The sequence below is a fragment of the Bison bison genome, unplaced genomic scaffold, assembly GCF_000754665.1.
Source record: "Bison bison bison isolate TAMUID 2011002044 unplaced genomic scaffold, Bison_UMD1.0 scf7180017864383, whole genome shotgun sequence".
Classification (NCBI taxonomy): Eukaryota; Metazoa; Chordata; class Mammalia; order Artiodactyla; family Bovidae; genus Bison; species Bison bison.
In genome coordinates this window covers 8692370-8705517 of record NW_011494955.1, presented here as the reverse complement: position 1 = coordinate 8705517, position 13148 = coordinate 8692370, and the positions used below count along the sequence as shown (strand labels likewise).

At 35.3% G+C, this 13148-nt stretch overlaps 1 protein-coding gene across 6 annotated transcripts in view; it reads left to right on the top strand.

Moving 5' to 3' along the window:
- The window catches only part of VEZT (vezatin, adherens junctions transmembrane protein), an 81320-nt gene that overhangs the window by 39443 nt on the left and 28729 nt on the right, over nucleotides 1-13148 (top strand). For 5 of the 6 annotated variants that reach the window (XM_010857999.1, XM_010858002.1, XM_010858001.1 and 2 more), the window contains 2 exons: nucleotides 2339-2488; nucleotides 6283-6430. In XM_010857999.1, the coding sequence (XP_010856301.1) occupies nucleotides 2339-2488; nucleotides 6283-6430 (298 nt within the window). The remainder of the gene's footprint in view (nucleotides 1-2338; nucleotides 2489-6282; nucleotides 6431-13148) is intronic. The other variant, XM_010857998.1, reaches the window with a different exon arrangement.

Below are 13148 nucleotides of genomic sequence, written 5' to 3'. Positions count from 1 at the left end.
TATTTATAGTTTTATATATATATATATAACTATTGCATGCAATAGTTACCCAATAAATATTTGTTCCCTTTACTCACCCCCAGATGCTCTCTTTATTCAGCTTACATGATAGATGATTTCACATAAATTCATTCTGAAAAATCTTGCCATGTATTAATAGTATTCTGTAGGTTAATATTATGACACTGACACTCTCATATGTTCTCACTGATATTTAATACAGGAAATTAAATATTCACTAGTCTAGCTGTAAGTGTACTAAGGTACTGGATAGACAGCCTATTTATTGTGTTATTAAAGGAAAAGCACCAGTTATGTTCCATATACTGTGCTAGACAATTTTGCATACAACTAAAGGCATACAGTTATAAATGGTTGAGCAAATGTTCAAGTTCATTCCATCTGACTCTAAACTTTGGTTTCCTGTACACTGCCACCTAAATACTCATATATGACAGTTGTACTATAGTGTATTTAATAATTTATATAACCTTTGTAGCCTATAGGTGGGAGGAAGTAAGTATATGGTAAAGAAAAAATGTTGCTCTTAATTAGTTGTATCTGGAAAATCATGAAAAGAGGTAGGCAGAAGAACTTTGGGTGGTCATTACTGTCTTCACTCTGCTGTGCTCTGGAGAAGAACCTAAATAATCCTGAATAAAAGCTGTATTTGGAACATCAGGAAATAGGAAAGTAGAAGAGTCTTCAGTAGTCATCTCATTCTTCACTCTGTTGTGTTTTGGAATAGTGTTTAAAACTTCTGAGACATGAGAGAGGTTTTATAACTTCTCTTTCTGTTCAGTTCAAAATGTAACAGCCCTCAGTGTTTGTTAATTTTGGTCCTTCCATTGTAAAGTCCACTATTGATAGAGCATAACAAATATTGAATGTCAAATTTTAAAAGTTAAAAATTATGCTAAGTAAAAGTAATAGCTCCTTTTCATTCTTGACTTGTACAACATTTTATTAGGAGCACTGACTGGTTAAGCAGAGTGGCTGTGTGTCCAGTTAATGCTAGCCTTGTGTTGATGGTTCTGTGCCTTTGTCCTTGTTCCATTTTTACCCATATGTGTACGATTAGAATGAAGAGCTAAAATGGGCCAATTAGGCATGATTTTCCTCTGGATTGTGACGTATATCTACTCAAATGCAGACAAAAAATTTTGGAAAAATTGTACTTGTGTCCATCTAAATGTAAATGGATTGGAAAAAATTATGAGGAATAATAAATTTTGAAACATAATTTTTTAGAAATATTTTTGTTTTTAAGACTGAGTAAAATGGAACACAAACAATAGTGTCCATATGTTGAAAATATTAGTGCTGTTTTATTCTGCCTCAATTTTTCCTCTCTAGCAAATAATTAAACCCTTCTTTGCTTCTATCAGTCATTGTCCTGTTTTTTATAGATTTTTAATGCCTGAATGTGTTTTAATTTGGTTTAACATTTTTTTTAAGTTTTGAGTTAGATGCCTTATTTTACAAATTTGTGGTTATGTTGTAATAAATTTATAAATTCCAATATTAGGAGTGGTTACTAGTTAGGTGAAAGCCTATTGTCTGGAAAACTGTAATATGAAATCACAATTTCATTTATAAAAGCGTAATACATTATATGGCATTGTTACAAATAGGTAGTCCCCCATTTACCTTTGGAAAAGTGCTTATGAAATGTGCTTCCTCTTGAACAGTTTTGAGAGTAGCTATGCTCCTACCTAGTAACCCTTACTTTGCCTTTCTACTTGCATTCCCCTGTTGGCCACTGGTTCTCTTTCTGCGTCCCCTACTTCATTTTGGGTAGGTAAGTTCCAGTGGCTGCAGGTGGGTAAGTAATTTTACCCTACTTTTATGAATGTACAGAATGTATTTCTATACAGTATTTGAATGTTCTGTACAAATGACCAAAAATATGATTGATAAACATATATAAATGCATATTAAGAACATGAAAGTTTATAATTAAGGCTTTCCTACTTACTGTAGATACCAGGCTTTTGAAAACTAAATGTAAAGTAGTACCACTTTGGTATATTCTATCAGGTAGAGTATCTATATTAAAAAGTTAGTATCTTAAATAAATATCCCTACATTTCTACTATTATTTCAATTAAAATTAATTGTTCCCCCTGTATCAGAGGAAGTATTCTTTTTTCAATTGTCTTTTTTCTGGTGGCTATATATGTGTCAGGGAAATATCTATTTATGAGACCTGAGTTGGAATATTTATAACCATTTTGTAATGAAAAAAGAATTTTTTCCTAAGTTTAATAAAATTGTGGATTTAGAAAACAAAAACTTTAGGACACCTGTACAGTTGTATCACATTTTACTTTTCAAGTTTGCTTGACAGGGTCAGTGCTGCTTGCCTATTTAATAAAGCTGGACAGCATCCCAGTCAGCATCTCATCGGTCTTCGGAAAGCTGTCTACAGAACTGTCAGAGCCAACTTTCAAGCAGCAAGGCTAGCTACCCTATATATGCTGAAAAAATATCCTTTTCTGTCTATATGTAAGAATAAGCAATGTTTCCAGAGTCCTGAATATAGATATTATAGCTGCATCCTGTAAAACTTCACTGTAAACTGAAATCGCCTATTTTGAAGCTGATTTCCATCATCACTTCTATTTTAAAACTGGAAATGCATTCCAGGGGGAATGACAATAATAGACAGGAAGAAAGTTCTTCTGCTTGCATGTGGCTCATTTTTAACAAGGAAAAAACTTGATGTCCTTTCCTTTACTGGTCCAAATAATAAAGTCAAACGAACCTGGCTTCTCCAGGTCACAGTTTTTCAAATTACTGAACATGGCAAATTTGCGTCATCATATGGAAATAAACTGGCAGCAGAAAATCCTTGCCCTTTCAAAAAAATGGGCTCTAGAGTCAGATTGACTTTCTGAATTTTGGCTGTATCAGTTACTGTGTCAGAGACCATAAGCAAGTTTCTTAACTCTCTGTACCTTGCTTTATTTGTAGAATGACAAAAATAACAATCCTCCTGTTTTTGTTAGATCAAATGAATTGTTTTATATAAAGTGCTTAGGCAGTGTCTGATATATAATAAGCACTTAAAGACTGCGTGACAATAAGTCTGTCTCTTAAATTTACTGAAATAGGAAATTAGTTCTAGTAGTCAGAAAATAGAAGTGTATAAGATCTTTATTTTAGTTAAAATTCATAGATTAAATAATAAGTAAATGGGATGCAAAAACTTTGTACCTTCAGTATGTTGGATACTGTGACACTGATGAATATAATGCTTGAAAGTTTATCATTATATCCTTACACAAACCTTTCCAGCTAGATTTTCTTATCCCCACTTAATGAGAAAATGAAATAAAATCACTACTTTATATGAGATTTATCCAGTGTCACACAATTAATAAGAAATAAAATTGTGTCTTTATTGTAGGACTTAGGACTTTAAGCATTTTCTATATGTGTATAGATATACTATATCTAGATTTATACACACACATACTGTACTATGCTACCACTTTGGATATTGAGAGAAAGTACTTTGATTTTAGTCAGGAACTTGTGTATTCAGTTCCCTTACTGCCTAAATACTCGCCTGCATTGTGCTAGGAAGACAGAGCAAAAACCTGTACTGCCTACTTCTAAAAACTTCTGAGTGTAGTCAGTAGATACTCTTAGTACAGTAGAGTGCCTGGGGTGCCTTCCAGCATCTCAGGACAATGTACTTGGCCTGTGAAGCCACAGAATGCTTTCAGGGAAGCAACACCTGAGCTGACCCTCAAGGAACGAGCTGGAGTTGACCTTGGGAGAAAAAGTCTGCATTTCAAGCAGAAGGAAGCAAGATATAGAAGGAAATAGAGACATAACAGTGTGGCATGTTAACCGCCAGTAGTTATTCATTTAGTGACTATTATGCCAAGCAATATGCTAGTCACTAGGTATGCAGACGTGGTTCCTGCCTCAGGGAGCTTATAATTTCTTAGAAGTGGGGTGGAGGCAGGTGAGGGGGCCTAACGAAGACTGTAGATTGTATGAGTTCCCAGTGCCAGTCACTTTTCTAGGTATGAGGGACCTAGCAGTGAACAAGATAAACAAGATCCGCGTTTTTAGAGAGTTTGCGTTCTACTGAATGATGAATAAAAAGTGAACAGAAAGTTTTCAGATGTTTGCTATAAAGAAAAAAAAAAACCAACCAGGGGAATAGGATAGAAAGTGCTTGGTGTAGGTTGCTGTTTTTGATTGGATAATAAGGAAGGCCTTCAGTTTAAATGGAGACTTGAGATGGAGTTCCAGTCAGATGCACCAGCACGTATAAAGAACTTGTGTCAAGAATGAATTTAGCATGATCAAAGTGTAGAAAAAGGATCACCATACTCCAAGACAGGAGCACAGCAAGTTGGCAGTTGGAGTATGAGATAAGATCCAGAATTAGGCAGGGGCCAGATCATATTCTTCACACGGGAAACCTTAAGAAATTAAATAGTATTATCTACCAAGTATTTCTTTGAAAAGACTTAATACATTATATGAACTCTAGCATCCCTGTTCAAAATAAAAAGAATAAAAATATACAAGATTAGTAATGAGAATAGAGCAAGAAGCTGAAATTATTATATAAGGGAATAGCGACTGAGCACACATGTAACTTTCTGGCCACAGCTTTGAAACTGTAGGGGAAATGGATCATTTCATATCAAAATACAAACTCAAAAACTGACCTAGGAAGAATTGAAAAACTGGAGATTAGACAATTCATAAAAAGAACTCCATTAAAAAAGAACACACTTGGTTATATATATAAACAGTGGGAAAATACACAGCTATAAAAAATAGTTCTTGGTATACTATTGTGGAATGTTGTTAAATAAACAAAGTGCACACAGCGGTATTTATGCTCCCCTTCCATTTGTGCATAGAAGGGAGTGTAATATGTGTGTATGAGGGGATAAAGAAGTGTGTGTATATATTCATATGTATACCCACATACATATTTATGTTTAGATTTCCTTATATGTATGTCCACAATAATAAAATATCTTAAAGTATACACAGATACTGGTAGCAGTGATTGCCTTTGCTTTTGGGTAGAGGAACTAGGTGGCTAAGAGATAAAGGTAGCAAGCAGTTTTTACACTACCTTGTAAAATGTTAATCCCATAAATACCTTACTTATTCAAAAACTAAGTGAATGAAAAAAATGTTTAAGTCCCTAGTCCAGATGGTTTTATAATTTAACAAAAACCTATTTTAGACCATAGAAAAGGTTAGATAGAAAGCTACTCTACATCATTTTATTTATGCAGATACTATAATCTCACTTCTAAAACATGATGTAATACACAGAATAAAAACTACAGACCAGTCTTGCCAACGGAGATATAAAATATTTAAATAGAATATTTATAAATTTGGCTTAGTACTGTATCAAAAGATTATTATAATATGACCAAATAGGAATATGCTATAAATGCATGAATAGTTCAAATATTAATATAAAGAATTATATGGATATAATTCTTTACAAAAAACAATTGAAGAGGAGGAAATCACATAGTAAAGTTGGCAGCTGCCATGAGGAAGAGGGAGACAGAAGGAGCAGCAGCCTGTGTCAGACAACCTGGATGTAGCAGGCTTAGTGTTATATCAGTAGTTGAATGTTTTCAGGTCATCGTTGTCAGGTAATGATGTCCTGCAGTATGCAAACGGGGAGATAAAGAGAAGTATTTACTATAGGGTGGTAAGGGCCTGAGCCATGCAGTCGAGTACATGATACAGTTTCAAAAGGCACATATCAAAAATAACTAAATTAGTACTTTTGCACTTGTGAAGAGTTGAACTTTTAACTATCTAGTTATAAAGATATTTTATTCTCACATTTCCTATAAGATTTGAGGTATATTAATCTATTAGATTTTAAGATTAATTTCTTTTTAAACTGATGTAAATCTCCAAGGTCAGATACCTTTACTTATCTTTTTCCTGAACTTTGAGGAGAATTACATCACTTTTTAAAAAGAAACTAATCTTAAAATCTAATAGCCGACTAATTAGAAAAGACCCTGATGGTGGGAAAAATTGAGGGCAAGAGGAAGAGGGGGCGACAGAGGATGAGATGGTTGGATAGCATCACTGAATCAATGAACATGAGTTTGAGCTAACTCGGGGAGATAGTGAAGAACAGGGAAGCCTGGCATCCTGCAGTTCATGGGGTTGCAAAGAGTCGGACACGATTTAGCCACTGAAAAACTGTACCCTTTGTACTTTAATGAAAAGGCTTTGTTGATTGCCTTAACCTAATTTAACCTACCCCCTGAACTCCGAGAGTGACAATGTAACCAACTACATCTGTGTGGTGCCTTTTAAGGAGCTGGGCCTTGGACTTAGTGAAGAGCAGATTTCAGAAGAGGAAGCACATAACCTTACAGATGGCTTCAGCCTGCCTGCATTGAAGGTAATCCATTCATGGACGTGAAGGGCTAAAGAAAAGATAGATGCATTTGGGTTGTGTTCGTGCTTTCTGAATGTACGTGGTACACCTGTCCCCCGACTTCTGTTGTTTGCTGGATACCATTACCATAATAGCCTTACTGGTGTTTTTGAAGCTGCCTTTAAAAATGGAGAGTATCATAAAGATTGGATGAGGAAATCCTTATAGTCTGATGTTAAAATACTTAAAATTCTTAATATATGTATTTATTGAATTAAATTAGAATTTGAAGATAAATGAGTTTAAAAGGAACCCAACGTGTGATTTTATTTACTAGCCATTTGTTTCAACAAACATGGGTAAAGAACTTACAAGATCTACCCCTTGGAAAATCTTCCAAATCCTTGTTTAGAACAAGAATTTTTTCATATGTTAAAAGTCTCTTAAAAGGATATATTTGACTACATAAACTTCTAAACTTTAAATGCTGTATCCTTTAAATGTGAATAAGCTCGGAGGGGGGAGGGGAAATGCAATGATTTATAAGCAATGGGCTTGAATTCTTTCTATATAAAGAAAAATAAGATATGTAAAATCTATTGAAGATAGATCAGGTGCATGAGTTGCCAGTTCATAAAAGAAGAAATAGAAATGGTCAATAAATATGATAAAAAATTTCAATCTTATTACTAATGAAAGTAACAAAGAAAAATAAGTAAATATTTTGCCAAGGATTCTGAAAGTTGATAATAGTCATCGTCAATGAAGACTTTGAGAGAACTCACACCAGTAGTAAAAATGTCAACTGCATCACTTTAGCAGTGAATACCAGTCTTTACAAATGTACCCTTTACTGCATCGACTTTAGCTTATAGATTCATCTCAGAAAGTAATCGAAGATATATTCAAAGTATGTTCATAATATTATTACAGCAGCAGATATTGGAAAGAAAGGGAAAGCTCAGTGATATGAGATTGGTAATGATTTATGGTGCATTCATTTACTGAACTGTTTTGGAGTTAGTAGTAGGAAAAAAAAACATGAAAAAACATAAATTAAAGAATGTTACAAAACTGTATGTATTTTAAGATTCCAGAAATATTTTTTGAAAGTCAATCCAAATGTCTCAAAGTTCATTTTCAGTATTTAGTAAGCTCCACTTCGATATTTCTTTATTCCTAGTCTTTAAACTTCACTTGATACTGTGGAAATCAGTACAAGTGTAATTAACAGCATATTTTTCAACATCCATTTTGTTTTGAGACTGTATGAACTTTCACATCTTTGAAATTTTCAGATCCTCATAAAAGTTCTAGTTCTCCTGTTTTTCTTTCCAGTTACTTGAAATTCACCTTAACTAATTTTTAATGTCATTCTAACCCATCTTAATAAATGTCACCATATAACTTATTAAGCTAGATACCTGATTACTGTCATCCTTATCCCTCTTTTTACCCCTCACATATAAGCTATCAGTAGATTTTTGTGCCACCTTTAAACTACATTTTAAAGTCTTTCCCTTTTTTTCATGTCATTTCCCACCATTCTAGTCATAGCTGCCATCATTCTTATCAAGGCCACTACAATAATTTTCTTTTTGGTTTACCTTAGTTCCTTAAAATTTGTTTCAGAATGCACTTTGACATTTACAGTGCCTTAAAAATGATAGAATCAGTAATTCCACTTATGCAAATCTTTCTTAAGGAAATTATTTCAAGTATCTTAAAGCTTTATGTACCAAGTTGCTTATTAGCTCTGTTCATAATAGTTAAAACGGAGAAGGCAATGGCACCCCACTCCGGTATTCTTGCCTGGAAAATCCCATGGACGGAGGAGCCTGGTAGGCTGGAGTCCATGAGGTCGCTAAGAGTCGGACACGACTGAGCAACTTCACTTTCACTTTCCTGCATTGGAGAAGGAAATGGCAACCCACTCCAGTGTTCTTGCCTGGAGAATCCCAGAAACAGCGGAGTCTGGTGGGCTGCTGTCTATGGGGTCGCACAGAGTCAGACACGACTGAAGTGACTTAGCAGCAGCAGCAGCAGCATAATAGTTAAAAATGGAACACTGCCTAAATGTGCAGCAGTAGAGGAATAGTTGCATGAATTATGTTAAATCCAATAGGGACCATTGAATAATAGCTACAACTTGCTTATAAAGATTTTGTAAAAATTTGGAGAAACCAGTGCAACAATCAGAATAAGTAAATATATATTTAGTATGACCACAACTCTGTTTTTAAAAAAGACCATGAGAAAATACTAATATACAATTAGCTGTTCTTAGGGTGGTTGCACTATAGGTAATTCCATTTACTTCTAAATTCAATACCATGACCATGCTTTATTCTGTGAATGGAAATAGTCATTTTCAAAAGACAGTTTGGGAGATTCTTAATGATGAAAAAGCAGGGACTTTGGAATTAAGCAGGTGTGGGTTTACATTTGAGCCCTGACACTGACTAGTTGTTTGACCTGAATGAGTTATTCTTCGAATTCACTAAGCTATAAAAAGAGATTACCATATCTGCCCTACATGGTTTTAGATTAAATGAGAAAACATAGAAAATACCTACAACAAAGCTTGGTTAACCCAAAATGGTAATAGCTGTTACTCTTTAAGAAGGATTTGGAGAGAGAATTATGGTCATATTTCTTTCTGTTTTAAATAATTTTTTCTTTACTCATCAAGATGTCTTAGTTATTTCCCTATTTTTCTGTGCTTTTTGAAAAGCTTGTTAAATCCTGGATTATATTTTGTCCAAATACAGGCAGCAAAGAGAAAAAGTGAGTCTCTTAGAGTCAGACTGCTAGGTTTCACTCTTGCCACCTGACTATTGATATGGTCTTGAACAAGTCGTCGTTTCTGTGTTCATAAAAATGAGATAATGCTTATCACTAAAGGATTAAATATTCACCAGTCCAGTGCCTGGGACTGAGTAAGTGATTAATAAATGTTAGCTGATTTTTTTAATTCCATCTGACATGACCTATTCTAAAATGTGGGACGCGTTCACTTATCTCCTCCACATACTATGATGAAGGATGTAGCTGGATCCTCTTTGCACACCCATATTATTTTATAAATGAAACTTTAGTGTTTTAATTCTGTTTTATTTTGACATATAACTAATATATAACTAAACTTGGTAATTGTGTTCCATCGTTACCAGGAACATCAGACTCCAAAAGTGGCCTGTCTTGAGATTTACTTTATAAACTGCTAAAAATTCCTGTAATGTTCAAAATCTGTGTAGGGCCACCTTGTTCAGTTGTCATTATATCCAGATAAAGAATTTCAAAGTGAATTTTATAAGCTAAATTCTAAAAGAAAATTATTTCTCAAAAGAGCAACACTAATTAAAGCTTTTAAAAAAAAATGTAGTGAAAGATGGTTTACAAATCAGGTCCTTTTGTTTTCCTTTGTAATCTTCATTATGTCTTTTAAAGAAAATGTTTTGTTTTGTTTTTTCAATTGCATATCTTCTCTCAGGAGAGTTTCAGTTCAGTCACTTAATTGTGTCCAATTCTCTGCGACCCCATGGACTGTAGCATGCCAGGCTTCCCTGTCAATTACCAACTCCTGGAGTTTGCTCAAATTCATATCCATCCAGTTGGTGATGCCATCCAACCATTTCATCCTCTTTTGTCCCCTTCTTCTCTCGCCTTAAATCTTTCCCAGCATCAGGGTCTTTTCTAATGAGTCAGTTCTTCACATCAGGTGGCCAAAATATTGGAGCTTTAGCTTTAGCATCAGTCCTTCCAGTGAATATTCAGGACTAATTTCCTTGGTTATTGACTGGTTTGATCTCATTGCAGTCCAAGGGAATCTCAAGAGTTTTCTCCACAGTTCAAAAGCATCAAATCTTCGGCACTCAGTCTTCTTTATGGTCCAACTCTCCATGCATGACTACTGGAAAAACCATAGCTTTGACTATGTGGACCTTTATCGGCAAAGTAATGTCTCTGCTTTTTAATAGGGTGTCTAGGTTTCTCACAGCTTTTCTTCCAAGGCGCTTGCTTCCATAAAAGCAAGTGTCTTAATTTCAAGGCTGCAGTCACCATCTACAGTGATTTTGGAGCCCACGAAAATAAAGTTTGTCCCAAAAAAATAAACTTATTTCCATTGTTTTCCCATCTGTTTGCCATGAAGTGATTGGACCAGATGCCATGATCTTAGTTTTTGAATGTTGAGTTTTAAGCCAACTTTTTCACTCTCGTCTTTCATTTTCATCAAAAGGCTCTTGAGTTCCTCTTCACTTTCTGCCATAAATGTGGTGTCATCTGCATATCTGAGATTATTGATCTTTCTCCCAGCAATCTTGATTCAAGCTTGTGCTTCATCCAGTCTGGCATTTCCCATGATGTACTCTGCATAAAAGTTAAATAAGCAGGGTGACAGTATACAAGCCTTGATGTACTCCTTTCCCAATTTGGAACCAGGCCATTGTTTCATGTCTGATTCTGTTGATTTTTGATCTGCATATAGATTTCTCAAGAGGCAAGTAAGATAGTCTGGTGTTCAGGAGAGCTTAGCAATAGCAAATGCTGCATCTTTGGAAAGGAAAGAAACTTCCTAACTGTATCCTAAGGAGAGACATGTGAAATATCTAGTACAGAGTCCTTACCCCTCTTTTTTCCTTAGTTCAAAATTTTAATTAGTTTTTTGTAAAATTATTATAAAGAGTATCTTTCCTGCTTTAAAAAGCAGATCTAGTTTTGAAAATGCTTTTTTTTTTTTGGTCTTGCTGCCTGGTTTGCAAGATCTTAGTTCACTGACCAGGGATTGAACCAGGGCCACAGCAGTGAAAATGCCAACTCCTAACCGACTGACCGCAGGGGACTCCCTGAAAATGCTTTAAAACAGCATTTCCTAATTGCCCGTAAACTATGGTTATCCCCTCACCCAGAGGGGCTTCCCTTACTCAAAGAACAAACAAGAAAAAAATGTGTATTTCTGAGTTTCGGTTTCATTGGATAACATAGCAATGATTAGATAATAGTCTTTTTTTTTTTTTTTTTTTAGAGCAATAAGCTATGCCAACTTGATTTTTTAGTTGTGTGAAACAACTAGAATCTGAAACTCTAGAATCATCCTTGTTAACACTTTTACTCATAAACCATCTGTCAAGAGATTCTGTCCATTCTGTATGTATCCAGAGTGTGCCCTCTGCTTACCTCTTACTGAAGTAGAATGGTTCTATGAAGACCTACAAAATCTTCTAGAACTAAAACCCAAAAAAGATGTCCTTTTCATTATAGGGGACTGGAAGGCAAAAGTAGGAAGTCAATAAATACCTGGAGTAACAGGCATATTTGGCCTTGGAGTAAGAATAAAGTAGGGTAAAGGCTAATAAAGTTTTGCCAAGAGAACGCACTGGTCACAGCAAATACCCTCTTCCAACAAAACAAGAGAAGACTCTACACATGGACATCACCAGATGGTCAGTACTGAAATCGGATTGATTATATTCTTTGCAACCAATGATGGAGAAGCTCTATAGCGTCCACAAAAACAAGACCAGAAGCTGACTGTGGCTCAGATCATGAACTTCTTATTGCCAAATTCAGGCTTAAATTGAAGAAAGTTGGGAAAACCACTCCATTCAGGTATGACCTAAATCAAGCCCTCACGATTATACAGTGGAAATAACAAGTAGATTCAAGGGATTACATCTGATAGAGTGCCTGAAGAACTGTGGACGGAGGTTTGTGACACTGTACAGGAGGTAGGGATCAAGACCATACTCAAGAAATGCAAAACGGCAAATTTGTAAGGCCTATTTGTAAGGCCTCCTCAAACAGGAGAAGCCCTTACAAATAGCTGTGAAAAAAAGAGAAGTGAAAGGCAAAGGAGAAAAGGAAAGATATATCCATTTGAATTCAGAGTTCCAAAGAATAGCAAGGAGAGATAAGAAAGCCTTCCTCAGTGATCAGTGCAAGGAAATAGAGGAAAACAATAGAATGGGAAAGACTAGAGATCTCTTCAAGAAAATTAGAGATACCAAGGGAACAGTTCATGCAAAGATGGGCTCAATAAAAGACAGAAATGGTATGGACCTCACAGAAACAGAAGATATTAAGAAGTGGCAAGAATACACAGAAGAACTACACAGAAAAGATCTTCATAACCCAAATAATCATGCTGGTGTGATCACTCACCTAGAGCCAGACATCCTGGAATGAGAAGTCAAGTGAAGCATCACTACAAACAAAGCTAGTGGAGGTGATGGAATTCCAGTTGAGCTATTTCAAATCCTAAAAGATGATGCTGTAAAAATGCTACAGTCAATATACCAGAAAATTGGAGAACTCAGCAATGGCCACAGGACTGGAAAAGGTCAGTTTTCATTCCAGTCCCAAAGAAAGGCAATGCCAAAGAATGCTCAAACTATTGCACAATTGCACTCATCTCACATGCTAGTAAAGTAATGCTCAAAATTCTCCAGGCCAGACTTCAACAGTACGTTAACCGTGAAGTTGAACTGTGAACTTCCAGAATGTCAAGCTGGTTTTAGAAAAGGCAGAGGAATCAGAGATCAAATTGCCAACATCCAGTGGATCATCAAAAAAGCAAGAGAGTTCCAGAAAAACATCTACTTCTGCTTTATTGACTATGCCAAAGCCTTTGACTGTGTGAATCACAATAAACTGGAAAATTCTTAAAGAGATGGGAATACCAGACCATCTGATCTGCCTCTTGAGAAACCTGTATGCAGGTCAGGAAGCAACAGTTAGAACT